The sequence below is a fragment of the Schistocerca nitens genome, chromosome 2 (assembly GCF_023898315.1).
Source record: "Schistocerca nitens isolate TAMUIC-IGC-003100 chromosome 2, iqSchNite1.1, whole genome shotgun sequence".
Taxonomy (NCBI): domain Eukaryota; kingdom Metazoa; phylum Arthropoda; class Insecta; order Orthoptera; family Acrididae; genus Schistocerca; species Schistocerca nitens.
The window spans coordinates 297,405,239-297,424,243 of NC_064615.1; the positions used below are offsets into that span (position 1 = coordinate 297,405,239).

General features: G+C 42.0%; 1 protein-coding gene across 1 annotated transcript in view; it reads right to left on the reverse strand.

Moving 5' to 3' along the window:
- Nucleotides 1–1,992: 1,992 nt before the first annotated feature.
- LOC126234374 (cysteine-rich protein 1-like) overlaps nucleotides 1,993–19,005 on the reverse strand; it is a 155,092-nt gene continuing 138,079 nt past the window's right edge. The window contains exons 2-3 of the mRNA XM_049943062.1: nucleotides 14,170–14,322; nucleotides 1,993–2,385 (exon numbers count right to left, since the gene is read on the reverse strand). Of these exons, the coding sequence (XP_049799019.1) occupies nucleotides 2,342–2,385; nucleotides 14,170–14,322 (197 nt within the window). The 3' untranslated portion in view covers nucleotides 1,993–2,341. The remainder of the gene's footprint in view (nucleotides 2,386–14,169; nucleotides 14,323–19,005) is intronic.

Genomic DNA, 19,005 nt, shown 5'->3' on the forward strand with positions numbered 1-19,005 from the left:
GAAATTAATTTATTCATAGTGCTTTTGTGGTAAAGTTAGCTCTGGCTATCAGTTATATGATGTTTAGCTCTGTCATTCTATCTTGCTCATTCATCGGAAATTTAGATATTCTACAAATTAGACAGCAAAAGGCAGAGAGTTTTTGGCTATTTAGATGAACTGGTTTACTGTGCAGTATAGAGTACCGCTGACAAAATTTCAATTTCCAAGCTGCCTGGCATAGGTATACATCTTTGTTTATTTGGTACTGTATTCAGAGTTAAATTTTTCAGTACTCTATCTGGATTTCATGTTTACAGTCACAAACTACTCACTTGGATTATCTCTGTTTTTGCCTGCAGAATGTGGCTTTCAGGAAGATACATGGGCTGTTACAGTGACGTCAAGGAGAATTCAGTTTTCATCTATTTTATCAGTTGACAAAAGATGTGTATGTATACCTTAAGAGGACATGGCTACGAGGGATGTGCCCATGTTATTTTTATTACTATTTTTATTTTTCTTGTTTATGTTTTGCATTGGTCACTTTTAGAGACTGTTGTAAGGTTATTCTGATGATGGTTTGACCTTTGAAACACGTAAATTCTAGTTTTTTACATTATAAATAGATGGCTGAGCTGACATTCTAATATTAAAAATAACTAGAAAAATTACAATATAAAAATAAAATGTTATCATGATATATATGAAATGATGCACTCTGTCGTTAAGCAGCATCTGTGAAGCAATGGGCTGTGGACAACAACGTTTATGTAGTGGAGTGGCGTTCCCAAAGTCAGTGGAACACCCTTTGGGATATGTGTTAGAACAAAACTTCACTCCAGATCTCAGGGTCCAGAATTACTACCTTCACTGTTTTTCGTTCTTGAGGAAGAATAAGTCGCCACTCCTCCACAGACATTGAGACACCTCGTTCAAAGTGTCCCCAGCAGAGTTCAAACCACCATAAAATTCAAGGGTGGCCACATCCCATATTAGTGTCCACTAATAGGTGTCTGGAAACTTTTAATCTCAGAATGTATCAGCTTGGAAAATGACAACATCTTAAGCACTTACAGCACAATTCATTAAGTAGTATGATTTGTTACTATGTGTGCTGTTTTATGTAATGTGGGGTTGTTGTTGGTGACTGTGTTTCCAGTGTTTTGTTATTATTTGCATTATAATTTGGTTGCTCAATTTTTGTAACAAAGTTAATAGTGTACATGTTGTTTTGCAGCAACTTATATCATGGCACTTCATTATTCATGATTCAAGTCTGTCTTGAGTGTTAACTGTGCTGAATATATCAAATATGTCACCACTGCTTGTTTGGAATAGTGATGTTGATTTGCTCTTTATTGTAAGATTATGTTACTTTTGTGGAGTTACAAACAAATCAGAACATGGGCTGTTTTGTTTTTGTTGTATTTTATACTCTTCTGTAATGAATATGAACTCTTTTGCACTCTGATTATTCAGTAGCCACTTGGTCTATTTTTCTTTGTTACTAGTATATTAGGTATAAGATCCCATCCACATGTGCTACTCAGAACAAAAGTTTCTGCTGTTTTGGATACTCTTAATGTTAATATGATGTGTTCAATGTGGCTCAGGTGTATGTTCCCTAATGAAGCAGAAACTCGAGACCCTGTGGTAGGCCCCCCTGCAAATTCCCAGAAGTCATTGCTGAACTTACAGTAATTATGTTATTGCAGTGTTGTAAGCAAGTTCTCACTATTGGCATGAGCAAGATAGACAGTTGTCTTTCGAATTTTCCACCATGTCAAGAGACGTTACTGGTTTGCTCCAGAGCATGTGTTCTAGGTTCAAGAGGAGAAGTAAGTAGCGGGTACATCTATTTACATATTTTGCACACTGTGTTAATTACCATAATTGAGTACTCTGAATTCATATAGTATGATGCTCTGATATGTTTCCAAGTGCACAATACCAAAAGTCAAACTGCATATGAGGAAAATGGTAAGGGTAACAGAGGTTAGCAACCAAAAGTGACATATTATCGTAACATTTATTAAAAATAAGTTAATGATGGAAATCACATCTGAAAAACTTTCTCTACAGTAATTATGTTAAAAATGCTACTTAATTACATTATGTGTAACCAGTCACATATTCTTCAAAATCTTACTATAAAAATACATTCCTCCTTTAAATTTCAGGCAAAATATGAATCTCTTAATTAGTACCCAATTAACATGATGAATGTTTTTTATGTGAGTCGCGGGGCTGGCGGCCGAGGCTGTGCACAAGATGCAGTTTGTTCTAGAATCTAGAGTGTGAAGAGGTGCACACTGGAAGCCTCTGTGGTGGTGGAGCCGTCAGACCGGGGTCCCAGCGCCTACTTCTTGTAGACGTAGCTCTCAGCACCGCCGCGCCCGAAGCCTGCAACAGATCAGGGAAACACAGTGCTGGCGTTATTTTACTTCATACATACATTATGATTAAAAATAATAAACACTCTAAAACTGGCTATAAAATCAAGCGGAAAGTAACAGAAGAATATATGGCATTGGGAAGAGAACCTGAACGTGAGTGTAGACAAATAAATCAAGAAAGATGAAAATGACTTAGACAATGCTAAGAATTTTCAATCTGTACAAATAAAAATGTAAATCTTGGTTCGTTCAAAACCGGAAATCTCCGAATGTTCTTCACCTATTGCTTCGAAATTTTGACGCAGTGTAACATTGAAACACACGTGTTGTCGTAAATATGTAATATATAAAGGGGAAACATTATTACCAAGAATCTGAAAAGTTCTTGATCAATTTACTTCAAATATTGAAATGTTGTTAGCAAACAAGAAAGTTGTATTTTTGGCTTACTACCACAGAATTTCAATTTGCAGAAGGGGGAAATGAACACAGAAAGCGGAAAGGAGGAGAGAGGGGAGCAGAAGATCATGGAGAGATAGGGAGGGGAAGATGAGCATATAAAGGGAGGAAGAGGTGATGGAAGGGGAGAGAGAGGGAGCAAGAGGAGATGGAGAAAAATGGGGGAGGAGGTGATGGGTGCACAGAAGGCAAAAGAGTAGGCAGGAGGAGATGGAGAGAGAGGAGAGCGGAGAAGATGGCCAGAGAGAGGGAGAGGAAGAGATGGACAAAGGGAATGAGATTAGGATGTATATCCAGTTCCCCTACAGATTAGAATCGTGTGCTTTCCTTTTCTTTCTTTTCCATTTAACTACACTGAGCCACAGCAACACGTGGCTGGGAACAGCTAGTTAAAAAAAATGGTACAGCTAATTAGAACTTAAATGTCATAAGCTAAGGTCAATGGTTAGATTACAGCTAGTTTTAAAAAATATGGTGCAGCTGAGTAAAACATAAATGTCATAAGCTAGGGTCAGTGGCTAGATTATTACACCAGATTGGGGAAATAAGATCGAAACTGCACGCAATGCTTGTAGTAAGATATCGAAACGAAAACCACGGAAATATTAATAGAGATGAGGGAACATGGATCAACAAACGAAGATGAAAAACGAAAAACCTTGAGGAGATGCCACAGCAGAATATGGATTAACGGTAAACCAAAGGAAACAAAAATATTGAGCAGCAGCAAAAATAAGATGACTGACACAAACGTGACATCAAAATTGGGAATCAGTTGGTCGATGAAATGAAGGGATTCTTTCCGCTTGGGGGGACGAGGTAAAGCGAGCATAACAAGACCGGCACAGGCAAAGAAAGCGTTCCTCAGCGAAATAAGTCTTCTAACAAGTCTACTAATATCAAACATGGATCCCAATTTGAGGAAGGAATTTCTGAGAATGTACATCGGGAGCACAACACTGTATGAAAGTGAATCATCAACTGTGGGGAAATCCGCGCAAGTCATACACAACGTTTCCTATTGAAAGAGTCTGTCACGATCCCGTGAAATTATGCGGGTCGTGTGGACGTGAATCGGCCTTCCAGACAATACAGTTATGTTTAGCGTGGTCGAAAAATAGCTACCATGGCAAATGGCAACTTGGTAATGAGGACAGTCTATTTTTTGTTACACCTATATTCTTAGCATCCTTTAGAGAACTAGATATTATTTCACCTGTTATATAGAAACGTGTGACGTTCAAACACTCATGCCAGGCGGGACCATTCTGGAGTTCGATAGGCTCACAGTTCTACAATGGAGCGTCAACCAACCAGAAGGTAATAGTTGCCCTTAATTGGTCGTGCAACAATAAGGTCAACAGCTCTTAATTGACCCTCGTGCTTCTTGTTGGGAAAATAATTGTTCCTCAGCTAAAGGAGCAGTAAGTCAGACTTGCGGTGACGTCAGTCCACATTTACGAACAGTGCAGATCATTTCCACTTTTGACGGAGAACTTAAGACTTAGCCTTTGAGACGGACAATTGCTTACTGAAGGCTTTTCAGTGTGAGAAGAGTCTAGAACAAAAATCCGTACATCCATTATCCAAAATACGCTGTGTTACGTGTGCTTGGATTCAACCGTTGGCGAGGTCGGGAACGCAGCAATCAAAGCAGTTTTTTTTATTTCCTTTTTTCAACATCAAAATCTAAATATCCAGCATGTATGACAACTCATCCAGCGTCGCACTGAGACCTACTGCGCTACAGCACGTAATGGTTAATACGCTTTCTTTATTATCACGACATATCTGTTATAATAGCGATAATTATTACGAGCAGCTAAACAGTAATGGTTCACCCTTCAAAATGTAGATAATTACTAAAGTACTGCCCTCTTATTGTCAAAGTATTCAAGCTGTTAATGATATCGGAGTAAGATTCAGCCATTATCCTTTCATTTATTCCAGAATTACGAGTACATTCACTATTGTCTCTCTCTTTAGAGCACTACAAATATATGTCATATGAACAAAAGCGACCAATGAACGTGCTTAGGAAACTAAAACGAGAATTAAAGACGTAGATTTTTTTTTTAAAACATTAATTTGCTAAGACCTAAATATAGGAAGCAGTGATTACTAGTTTCAACCAGTTAAACGGTCATCTGATCAGCAGACAAACATGTAGTTTATACGTGAAGAGAATAGATAGGACACTTGCTCATTTCAGTGTTAAAGTCCTGAAGGAAGTGTCTACTTACAATCGTATTTGCAATGTACAGTCGTGCTCAAAAGTATCCGAACGACCTGAATTGCATTTCGCCTGATTCTAATGCAACCCACATAGCGCAGCTGTCTAGCAGGTCCTCTAAGCGCCCTTCGGTACAGTCGTCAGACTATTGAAAATGGTTCCAACAAGTCACCACTAGAAAACACTGCTCTGTATCGCAATAACTCAAGATGTAAAGTAATACCAAGGTACTACAAATATCAGGGAACATCTTATCACAGATAACACGGTTCTTCAGGCTTGTAAGTTCACATTTATTACAATAAGTGACATACATGAAATGTTACCACTCTCATTATTACGTCAGATAGGTAATTCACATAGTAAGTTCGTCGTATTCATGATTTCCTCTTCAAAATAACATAACGTACTTATTATTTAATACAAAAAACATTAAAAATTTAAGTTATTCACGAGCAGCTAGTTGAGAATATGTATGAACTTCAAATGACACGACGAACCGTCTCGTTCTGCATATGGATTCAAACCCAGGTCATACAGACTAAGCAACGACTTTCGTGACTGACGGAAACTAACAGTCATTCCTGACTAGGCATACAGAGAGTGGTATACCTCGATTTTAGACAGTATCAGTTAGCAAATATAATCTTTAAATTACATAACATAAACATTGTTAACGGACGCGAATTCCTACCCAGTATCTATTGTCCTTGTTAACGAACTACGAGAGATGTTAAATATTGCTTCTTCACAAGTAACTTTCTTGAAATGCCGTGAGGTAAAGCTTTGTGTTGGACAGGGATTCGAACCCAGAACCTAATTGGATTGTCATCGAAGCACAATCAACTGTGACGTATCGGATTTTCTCGGCAGTAGCTAGATGTTTTAACTGAAATGACGAGACGAAACATTAATTTTTTCTTTCCCAGGACTCCAACCTGGCACCTATCGCTGTTATGTGAGCATGTTTGAACTAGAAATAATATGACGAAGAGTTCAGTGCTGACTGGGAATCGAGCCCCACACATATCGTTAGTGTTGACGACGAATGAAAATACATTAAAAATCAAAATTATTACCCACCAGCAAATAGGTGTTCTCATGCTAGAGCTTGATAATACATAATGAAAGCTTTAGTGCTGGGCCAGGATTCGAATCCTTTCACGTGCAATATGTGGAGATGTTGAGGAATCTGCAGTTTTGAACAAACAACAAATTGCAGTCGAGCTGTATTGTCACGAAGGGATCAAATACCGCGTTAAGGGCGGTCTGGTTGCATTCCCAGATCAGAACCAATTTTATCGACATACAGAATCTCAAATAAAAGATGGAATAAGTGTCCTGTGACCCTACATAGCGCTTGTTTCGTCACTAGAAATAAATAACTAGTATAAGAAAGAGTTTCTACGTGTCGCGACTCCGGACTTTATTGTGGTTCAACCTAACGTCTACTTGGTAGAGAAGGAATATCATGTTTAACATGAATGTCAGACCACAATGCCATTATACTTTCTTCACTTGGCGTAGCCAGAAGAGAACAGAATCTGTCTCTCCTTATCAAAAATCATCAGCAGAAGTTGGAATCGAACCCAGACCAGAAGTGTATGAATTTAGCATCAATCCAAGAGACCACCAAATTCTCTTCTCTAAAACTCCTTTTTCTATCATAACAATGTTGCGCCACACTGGATGAGAATTCTGACACACAGACTCCCTGTAGTGGTTTGCAGCATGTTCAGCACATTCATTTACTTGGTTGACCGAATCGCCATGAACTAGCTGCCTCGGCTGCCCAGTGCATACATTCGACTCTATTTTGTAATCACCAAAATAAAATCACGTAACTGACACCTACACGGAACTGCCAACAGTGTAGGATGCAGAAATTTAAACAGGAAGTGTTCCTTTCGACTTGAGCTACACTATTGCGCTATCTGTTTGTTAAAAACGTCGTGCAGTGCAAAAGAAAAGCTGTAACTCTCTGTCTCTCAGAAGTCTAGATCCGGCCATATGCATTATCTCGCAGCACTGTGCAATGCGTGAGTTCTGGAGGTGTTCAAAGCTATGTGTCAGCTAGTAGCGTAATGGTATGCTTCGAGCGCTGTTGATACCACGTCGCGAGTTTGGCTACATTCACTGCTACATTTTTTACAACGCCATACTGCTGTCTGCTGAAGTTATCGATCTAATGGAACTTTGAACATAATTCCCTTCACTTCTCAACCCAAAATAGTCGCATGTGGTAAAAGGGCTAACTTCTGCGACATTTTGTTCTTTTCAGGTTTAATAGATGGCCAGGCTGCAGATGCATCTCGAAACTTTTGTATTATGTATGGGGGGAGGGCATCGTGCCAAAATACGTCAGAAAAGTATTTTCTACATTAGCTGTCGTGTGGCAGTGGCATTTTATTCTTCATAAAACCTTGTTTGACAGCTTTAACTCCAAACAAGTTTTCTACATGCATGTAGTCAATAAACTGCATGTACATTGTCAGACTGTTACAGATAACATCAGAGAATTCGCATATATCGTTGATGATTAATTTCTCTCTCATGTTAACTAATGTTTTAACAACATAAAAGAAACCGTACAAAACGTGTGCACTGTATTATAAGAAATGAAATAAAACTACCCACGATAACCTTACGACGAAAGTCTGTTTCAATAAAACTGAGTATCTGTACACAAGCGTGCCTCTGTCGGCACGAATTAGTAAAATAGTAATCACTTAGATTTCGATTGGGTCTGTGTTTGATTGGTATGCTGTGTCATACTCAAGTGGTATGCAAATGTGGCATTTCGTAAATAAAGTTATGTATTCCTAGAAACACAAAATTTGTTTGTCAGCAGCGGAAAGAGGCGTTACCTGTTGTGCAGCATTGTAAGTTTTTCACCATTGCACTATGAGCCGAAAGTATTTTCTTGCGATTTCCTTATCGATGTGTGATCTGACTGCTTGTAGCTCTTTCACGGAATGGATTAAAACGTCACAGTCAGCAAGACTGGAACCGCAAACCGTAACAGACGTTTTCTCTCAGGTTAGCACGTTTCCACAGAGCTAGGGAAGTGACATGCGTCTAGGTCTCCTCTTACGAGAGCAGTAGTGGCTAGAACTCACAAACCGCTATTTAAAGGGCGATATTAGATGCGATTTTCACTTGCAACAACTTTCCTGGGCTGAAAACCGTAAATTTATAATCATTTGTTACAGCTAAAGCGATATTAATAACTCAGATTAATCAATGGAAATGAGAGCAAAAATCAAGTGAACTTTGAGGCTTAATTCCGTGCACACCAGGAAGTAACTCGTCGATCACAGAGTTGCCAAATATACCTTGCCTTGTTGCCAAATCTCGGTTACATTACCAGCAGGAAGAAGACGAACCGATGTGATACTACAGTGTGTAATAATTTTGATTTTTAATGTATTTTCATTCGTTGTCAACACTAACGATATGTGTGGGGCTCGATTCCCAGTCAGCACTGAACTCTTCGTCATATTATTTCTAGTTCAAACATGCTCACATAACAGCGATAGGTGCCAGGTTGGAGTCCTGGGAAAGAAAAAATTAATGTTTCGTCTCGTCATTTCAGTTAAAACATCTAGCTACTGCCGAGAAAATCCGATACGTCACAGTTGATTGTGCTTCGATGACAATCCAATTAGGTTCTGGGTTCGAATCCCTGTCCAACACAAAGCTTTACCCCACGGCATTTCAAGAAAGTTACTTGTGAAGAAGCAATATTTAAGATCTCTCGTAGTTCGTTAACAAGGACAATAGATGCTGGGTAGGAATTCGCGTCCGTTAACAATGTTTATGTTATGTAATTTAAAGATTATATTTGCTAACTGATACTGTCTAAAATCGAGGTATACCACTCTCTGTATGCCTAGTCAGGAATGACTGTTAGTTTCCGTCAGTCACGAAAGTCGTTGCTTAGTCTGTATGACCTGGGTTTGAATCCATATGCAGAACGAGACGGTTCGTCGTGTCATTTGAAGTTCATACATATTCTCAACTAGCTGCTCGTGAATAACTTAAATTTTTAATGTTTTTTGTATTAAATAATAAGTACGTTATGCTATTTTGAAGAGGAAATCATGAATACGACGAACTTACTATGTGAATTACCTATCTGACGTAATAATGAGAGTGGTAACATTTCATGTATGTCACTTATTGTAATAAATGTGAACTTACAAGCCTGAAGAACCGTGTTATCTGTGATAAGATGTTCCCTGATATTTGTAGTACCTTGGTATTACTTTATATCTTGAGTTATTGCGATACAGAGCAGTGTTTTCTAGTGGTGACTTGTTGGAACCATTTTCAATAGTCTGACGACTGTACCGAAGGGCGATTAGAGGACCTGCTAGACAGCTGCGCTATGTGGGTTGCATTCGAATCAGGCGAAATGTAATTCAGGTCGTTCGGATACTTTTGAGCATGACTGTACATATGTGAAACATACTGTGCAAACATTTTTGTATCAAACTGAATGTAAGGTAAGTCATCATGTCCGGCACAATGTCGTCCAAAATTAACAAGATCAAGGCAGCAAAAACTCCAGCAACTGGAGGGGTCTATCAATTAATGAAATACGCAGCTGCAGAACAATAGCTTTGTCCAAACAAGGAGGAACAGACAAGTAATTATAAAATGAAAATCTTCGGAAGAAAGGTGACGTTGATTTCATGACAGCCTTTTGAGTATATTAGAGCATTTGAATTCGAGGAATACTGTGAACAGTTCCGCTGGCTCCACCGTAAACCTCGCGTAGAAACCATCAGAAATAAGGTACAAGAGCCCCCTACTAAGCCATGCAGATTGTCATTTTCCTCTGCTTCATGCGAGAGTAGAATAGGACAGAAAATCAACAATTTTGGTAGGAAGAAACCCTGTACTATGGTTTGTGGAGTTTACATAGGTTGTCCCAATCCGTAGAGCCAAAATAACGCGGACAGAGCACGCTAAGCCGATTATTTTGAACCAGTGGCAGAAATAAGTGTTTCAGGCATTAGGTCTTGAATGAACGATGCTTGCGAGACAGGCCAAAAGGACGAGAAAGATAATATGGAGAGCTAACTATAAGAAAGATTTGTGCAAAATGAATGTAGCATCAACTGAATGTTGACCAAAAGGAAAGGCGAAAACGAATATTTCGATCTTAATAAGAAAATTCGTCAATAGAACCGACTGACAAGTGCGGCGATTTTCTTGTGTGAGTGAGACGTGGGACAACCACTTGATGCCAGTAGCTAGACAGCAATAAAGGCAACTGGGTGGAAACCAATGGACGTACATACAAAAAAGCACAAAAACAATAACTGAAAAATGACATGGAAGTCTCCTAAAGAACTCTGACGAAAGAAAACACAGGTCTTAATAGACCTGGATGGCAAAACAGGAAAGTCATCTTTCGTCAGGACAGCACACCCGTCCACGGAGTTCCACAACAGTGAAGAAACACAGAGGCGTAAAGTAAGAATATGTGGGGACATTCACAGTATTCGACATTCTCTGACTTCCTTTTATCCTCACATCTACAGTAATTTGTGGACGGACAATATTTCGGGTCCAGTGAAATTGGAAATCTGTGGTAGGTTCCTATGGGACCAAACTGGTGAGGTCAACGTTCCGTGGGCTTACGCACTAGTTGATCTAACTTAAACTATCTTACGCTAAGGACAACACACACACCCATGCCCGAGGGAGGACTCGAACCTCCGAGGTGGGTGGGGGGGGGGGGGGGGCGGGAGCGTTGAACCGTTGAAAGTCGCACTAGACCGCGCGGTTACCCCGCGCCGCGGGTCCAGTAAAGAGCTTAGGTCATCTGTAGGTGGATGTTACATACTCATCCAGAATCACACTTCAATTGCGAAATCTCAATGATGGAAAAACATCACATTTGACCTACAATGGGGACACGTCGAAAAATAAAACAATTATTTTCATATATACAAACATGGGCATTAACTGAAGTTAACACTTATGTGTTCCGTAGTTCATATTCACGATAAACTTTAGGATGGGGAACGTGTCAACATAACAAAAGTATAATATTTATTTAAATATTTAAAAGAAGGTAAAAATGGCTACTATGCTACTTCGTTTATTGCGTGTTGAACTATCTGCATTGGCAGTTTGGATTGTCTGCTGTGGCTATTTCCGAGCACCTGTATTTGACTGTATTGTAATTGATTATGAATACGGATGGTTTGAAAATAGAGATAATGTACGAAACTAGTCACCACAAATAAATAAAGGATGCTTCTTAACGAAACTTTTGGAGATCTCCGACCATTTATTTCAACTTCACTAATATAGAATTTATGACTGACAGAATCAAATGTCTTGTTTAGGTCACATCAAGTCCCAACTGGTAATATTTTATCACTCAGAAACTTTATTGTGTGTTCATATATGTATAAACAGTTGACTCAGTAGAACGGCCCTTTTGAAATCCAAACTTTAATTGGCTAAATATCCCATTACCTTCTCAATTTTTTTTTTAGAAAATTATGTAAGGAGTGACACTAGATGGTAGTTATTAACATCTACGCATAATTTAACCTGTCTGAGAAAATACCCTGCATTAATGATGCATTACAGAAGTGACTAACAACATTACACATTATGGGGCCACAACTTTGTAGTGTCTTATTGGAGATGTTACCACGACGTAGAAACTTTATCGTAATAATCTTCCATATTTCAGATGGTGATGTGTGATTAATTTTTATTTCACTAGATGTCCTCTGTTTTCTTTATTAGTGTCCCGTTTTGCTTTCTCTTCTGAATTATTTGCATCAATTTTCCAACAGAGGGAAAAGAGAAAGTTAAAGTAGATTGGGGCGGCAATGAGAACGTGGTTACCGGCGGGAGGTGTGCCAGGATAATCCGTGCAGCTGTGTGAACCGCTGAGCCACGGTGATTTAGTGGCTAATGCGCTTGCCTCGTAAGCAGGCGACCCGGTTTCGATTCCCGGCCTTGCTACAAATTTACCCTCGTTGTCTCGATCTACGGGGTGAGGCGCTTAAATCTGAACAAATTTCAGTTCGAATTTCTCGCTATATCGTAATTCCGCCGGAGGTAGCGACTGGCTTTCTTGAAAGCCATAGGCATCTAGTGAACAGTCAAACTGGCAGAGATGTGACGGACAAGTGCGGAGTACAACCGAAGAGCCGCGATTATCGAAAGTCTTCACAGCCGGCCGCTGTAGCCGAGCGGTTCTAGGCGCTTCAATACGGAACCGTGCGCCTGCTACGGTCGCAGGTTCGAATCCTGCCTCGGGCATGGATGTGTGTGATGTCCTTAGGTTAGTTAGGTTTAAGTAGTTCTAAGTCTAGGGGACTGATGACCTCAGATGTTAAGTCCCATAGTGCTTAGAGCCATTTGAACCATTTTTCGAAAGTCTTCACTCTTGGCCTTCGCCCCCTCAAATAGTTAGATTTTTCGGGTACCCGAGATCAATTGTTTAAGATACTGTGGCCAAGTATAATACTTCGGAGAAATCTGGGGAAGGTTCCGCTAACCCCGTGAGGGAACCTCATTCGAGGAAACACGTGTCACGAACTGCGGTAGTCATCGAAATTGTCAGGCGCTGATTTCGGAAGACCCGGGTCAATAACTGAGGAAACTAGCGTCAGTATTGAATGTCAGCGAGCGAACAAGGCGTCGGTCGGCAGGGAAGGACTTAATACGAGTCATTTAGTCCAAAATGGGGATAACGCTGACGTGTTCTGATCAAAGGAGTTCTGGCCACCAAATAGCCTGCATTTAAACCCCCTCGACTACTATGTTTGGAGCGCAGTCGAAAGAACTACCGATAAGACGAGGCACCCTAATGTCGCACTTGTGCGGACCGCTATCGAAGCAGCATTCGCGAATATGGACGGCGCTGTTTTAAAGAGTGCGTGCGATCGCTTCAGGACAAGACTGGAGGCGTTTGTTAGGGCTCAAGGAGGTTACATCGAGTAATCTTAGTCCTCAAAGATACCACCACTTACATGTAAAAGGATTTTCATTTACATTTGTATTTTAATTGCAGGATGTATGTATGTATAGCCACCTCAATTGCACAAAATTATTGTCAAACTGGCCATGATTTGACAATAATTTTCTGCAACCGAGGTGGCTATACATACATCCTGTAATTAAAAAACGTACGGTTGTTGGATCTCAGCTAATAAAAATGTTTATCATTTGTATTTTGTTTTAATAAATTTGTTTTAAGTTTCTTCTGTCCGGATTTAAGCGCCGCACCCTGTATATACATGAAAAAATTAATTTATCCGTTGGTAGATAAATATGGGGTGTTGTCGGTGTAAAACCATGTAAATATTTAGAGATGGAGACGTTCATAGTAGATAGAGAGTAGGCCAGTGAGTGCGAGAGAGAGAGAGAGAGAGAGAGAGAGAGAGAGAGAGAGAGAGAGAGAGAGAGAGAGGGAGGGAGGGAGGGAGGGAGGCAGAGTATGTAAGTCCGCAGGATTTCGTGGCCCGCCCGGTTAGCCGATCGATCTAACGCACGGCTTTCCGGAGCAGGAAGGAGCGCATGGTCCCCAGCACGAATCCGCCCGGAGGAATTGTGTTGAGGTCCGGTGAGCCGGCCAGTCTGTGGATTACTTTACCACGCAAACATAGGGGTTACACTCGTCTGGTGTGAGACGTTCCCTGGGGAGGGGGGGGGGGTCCACCGGGGGCCGAACCGCACAATAACCCCGGGTTCGGTGTGGGGCGGCGGAGGCGTGAAGTGGACTGCGGTAGTCGTCGTGGGGTTGTGGACCACTGCGGCTGCGGGGGGGGACGGAGCCTCTCCGTCGTTTCTAGGTCGCCGGTTAACATACAACAACGTTAAACTCATCTGGGTTGTTAGACCGCGTCGTATTTCCTCTAAAATAATCGACGTCTCGACCCCTCTCCTGGGACCTTCTTCAGGATATTCCGGTGTTCTAGCAATAGTGGACACCGTAAGATCCTGAAGAGGATGCAAACAGAGGGGCCGAAACGTCGATTATTTTAGAGGCCTAACAACTCAGAAGATTGTAACTTTAGAGAGAGAGAGTAGTTGGTCAGTAGTGTTTTTTTGGCTCACCTGTGGGCCCGAAGAGCGCGTTGTAGCAGGGGTGGGTACAGTAGGGCTTTCCCTCGTGCTCGGCGTGGCTGCCCGGGGTCAGCGTCTTGTTGCACTTCTCGCAGCGCAGGCACGCCGAGTGCCAGTCCTTCCCCAGCGACGTCTTCCGCTCCGCTGCAACACACGCACAAAGCGCACGCACGTCAGTCATCAGCACGCAGCACACACAACGCATCACGCACCTCGCAGCGCTGCAATGCGGAAGGCGAGCCCTCCTCTGCACACACCGCGTGCATCTTAAGGACAGGCAGTGACAGCAGGTTCTTTATTTGAATCTGTTTCTACTTTTTAACTTTTTATTAGCATTGCTGCATACACCGTGCACAGAAAACGTGTAGCAAAGCTTTCAGAACACGTTGCTTCCATTATGCTGTATACATTTTTACACACACGCGCGCAAACGCGCATGAGCGCACATACCAATCTCCCACTCAGCTTTGTATTCTGTTTCACTTATTTCCAATCGATTTCGAATCCTTTTTATGGATCCACATTCACACTTACACGCCGTTATCGAAATTGCAAACACGAAAAGCGCAACACATTACTATGTCTAATACAACGTAGGAAACCAGTTGGCATTCAAAACAGCTTCCAGTCGTCTCGAAATGGATAAATACAGGTCCCGTACGGTTCTCAAGGGAATCGTACACCGTTCTTCCACCGAGCGAGATGGCGTAGTGGTTAGCAAAGTGGACTCGCATTCGGGAGGACGACGGTTCAAACCCGCGTGCGGCCATCCTGATTTAGGTCTTCTGTGATCTCCCTAAATCGCTTCAGGCAAATGACGGTATGGTTCTTTTGAAGGCCGACTTCCTTCCCCATTCTTCCATAATCCGATGGAACCGATGGCCTCGCTATTCGGTCCCCTTATCCCAAATGAGTTTTGCTATTTGGGGAGCAAAATAACTGATGATGGTCGAAGTAGAGAGGATATAAAATGTAGACGGACAATGGCAAGGAAAGCGTTTCTGAAGAAGAGAAATTTGTTAACATCAAGTATAGATTTAAGTGTCAGGAAATCGTTTCTGAAAGTATTTGTATCGAGTGTAGCCACGTATGGAAGTGAAACATGGACGATAAATAGTTTGGACAAGAAGAGAATAGAAGCTTTCGAAATGTGGTGCTACAGAAGAATGCTGAAGATTAGATGGGTAGACCACATAACTAATGAGGAGGTAATGAACAGAATTGGGGAGAGGAGAAATTTGTGGCACAACTTGAAGAAAGGATCGCTTGGTAGGATATATTCTGAGGCATCAAGGGATCACCAATTTAGTATGGGAGGGCAGCGTGGAGGTTAAAAATCGTAGAGGGAGACAAAGAGATGAATACACTAAACAGAATCAGATGGATGTAGGCTGCAGTAGGTACTGGGAGATGAAGAAGCTTGCACAGGATAGAGTAGCATGGAGAGCTGCATCAAACCAGTCTCTGGACTGAAGACCACAACAACAACAACATCCTAAATCAACCAACCAACCATTCTCCCTACAAAATAGAGGCAAGTTCGGATAAGATGAGGGAGGCGGGTAGCGATAATGCACACGTCTATCTGAAGTAGACCATAAAGGCTTAATAATACGCGTTCTGGTCACTGTGATGCTCAGGGAAGATGCGACGATTCATCCTCATGTACACAAAACCAGTCCTAGACGATGCGAGTTGTGTGAACAGGGGGCCTGTTGTCTTGGAACACAGCATCCTTACTCAGGAACATTTTTTTTTTTCCATAGGGTGGACCTGACCAGCCAAAAATATCACATAATGGTTCAAATGGCTCTGAGCACTATGGGACTCAACTGCTGTGGTCATCAGTCTCCTAGAACTTAGAACTACTAAAACCTAACTAACCTAAAGACATCACACACATCCATGCCCGAAGCAGGATTCGAATCTACGACCGTTGCGGTTGCACGGTTCCAGACTGAAGTCATCCGAAGACCAGTATCAGTTGCAAAGCGATTTAGAAAAGATTGCTGTATGGTGTGGCAGGTGGCAGTTGGCGCTAAATAACGAAAAGTGTGAGATGGTCCACATGAGTTCCAAAAGAAATCCGTTGGAATTCGATTACTCGATAAATAGTACAATTCTCAAGGCTGTCTATTCAACTAAGTACCTGGGTGTAAAAATTACGAACAACTTCAGTTGGAAAGACCACATAGATAATATTGTGGGGAAGGCGAGCCAAAGGTTACGTTTCATTGGCAGGACACTTAGAAGATGCAATAAAGTCCACTAAAGAGACAGCTTACACTACACTCGTTCGTCCTCTGTTAGAATATTGCTGCGCGGTGTGGGATTCTTACCAGGTGGGATTGACGGAGGACATCGAAAGGGTGCAAAAAAGGGCAGCTCGTTTTGTATTATCACGTAATAGGGGAGAGAGTGTGGCAGATATGATACGCGAGTTGGGATGGAAGTCATTAAAGCAAAGACGTTTCTCGTCGCGGCGAGATCTATTTACGAAATTTCAGTCACCAACTTTCTCTTCCGAATGCGAAAATATTTTGTTGAGCCCAACCTACATAGGTAGGAATGATCATCAAAATACAATAAGAGAAATCAGAGCTCGAACAGAAAGGTTTAGGTGTTCGTTTTCCCGCGCGCTGTTCAGGAGTGGAATGGTAGGGAGATAGTATAATTGTGGTGTGATGAACCCTCTGCCAAGCACTTAAATGTGAATTGCAGAGTAATCATGTAGATGTAGAACCGCCCGGCCACTACGGCCGGCCTATCACATAATCCTTGGCAGTAATGTGACCTTACAAAGTAACCACGGTGTCCTTCGAATACCACGACATGCCCAAATCGTCACCGAAACCCTCCAACACCCCCCCCCCCCCCCCAATATTTCAGTCTAGGGACATAAACTCGGAAAGAATTTGGAAACCGCGAAGGAAGACTAAGCCGACCAAATAACTTTCTTTCATTGCTCCATAGTACAGGTTTTATGGCTTTGAGTCCACGTTACGGGCATATGCATCAGTGATGAATGGTTTTGTAATTTCAGCTCGCCCTGCAGTGCGCTGCTTATGGAGCTCCCTTCGTGTTGTTTCTGCAATGACTTTTGCAGCTGTCGTCATCTTATTTTTCGCCAGAGTTCGCGGTGTAAACTTCGATAAGGTGCCTCTTGAAACACCAAATACTTCGGCTCTTTTGGTTATGGAAGAATCCACCATTACGAGCATCAACCATTTCCTACGTTCGAATGTATAAGGGGGCGATCAGTAAGTTTCCGTTAGAAGAGTGTACAGTACAGAATCGGAATGCCAATCAGGTATTCCTCACACCGACGCACTAGGTTGAAGAGGCGTGTTTGGTAGAACACCGTGCCTTGCTGCGTGAAGACGTCCATAACTGCCTGCTGGACATCCTCGTCCGACAGGAATCGTCGACATTTCAAGACCTTTTTTAAGGGACCGAAGGCGTAATAATCATATGGGGAGAGATCAGGACTATAAGGCGGGTGCTGGAGTGTCTTCCATTTGAGTTGGCGTAGCTTCTGCGTTACATCTGCGACACGGAGACGTGCGTTATCGTGAACAGTAGCATCCCTTGTCGGATACCATTCCTCAAGAGTGGTTTTCGACGGACATGCTGCCCGATACACTTTCTTCATTCTCCGAGGAATGTCTACCGGTGTTTGTTCTCCGGCAGCCAAGAAAAGAATAACGCAGCACATTGCTCCTGGTTGGACGCATGTGGCAATAACGTCGCCGTTGTTCGCGTTTGCGCGTGTACCGCACGCAAGTCGGAAAGACACGAATGCCACACTAATCCCTTAACTACATGTCGGTGCTTGTATACCCGCATCGAAGTCGCGCTACGTTGAATATACGCTGCAGCAATCCCTCAAACGGAAACTTTTGGATCGCCCTTTATTCTTGGGTCCGACAAAATGCACTCATAACTGCACAGAACACTGGTCTAACGACGACTGACACTTGCGGCAACGAACCAGTATTCAGGACACTGCATAGGTGGCGTTCGTGGTCAAATACAACAGCGCAGCTTGCAGGCTTGGCTTGCATCTGTATTTACGTTCAAGCATAAATTGCTCGCAACGTTCCCATATTTTTGCCCACCTCTGTACTTTCGAGTGTACAACATTTCCATGACTGTGCCTATGTGACTGAAGATAAAGTCATAAAACGCTTATTAATAGATGGCAAATAAAGTAAATAATAAGCACAGCTCAGTGGAGAATAGGCTGTGAACTCCATAACAGAAAAATTACAGAACACGTTTCACACAAAAATGTTGTTCCTGTTTTCGAAGCAAGGACTGGTTTGCTGCAGCTCACCATCTCCACCTCTGCATACCTACTGCAGCCTACATACATTTGAACTGCCATTGTAGTCAGGCCGTGGTCCTTCTATCCACTGTTTACCCCCCACCCCCACCCCCACGCTTCGCTCCATTACCGGATTAATTCATGCTTCGGGTTGCGTCCTTGAGAACCTACCAGATGTGGAATTATGAAATCGAAATTTGGTTGCAATAATTACACGTCTGTTGTTTGAAACTGATAAACAATATTTTATTCAAATTAGTCAGCGAGCCATTTTCGTACATTTTCATACGAACTGAAGCGTGGTTCAGCGACAGCGTGTCCGAGCGATGCAAACAGATGGTAATCGGACGGAACCAACTCTGGCGAATAAGTCGCATGCCCTAGTATTTCCCAACTGAACGCCTCGATCGTTTCCCAGATCCGTTTTGTTGGATGTGAGAGGGCGTTATCATGGAGCAATATGACTTTGTGCTGCCGTTACCGGTTTCACCAGGTTTCAG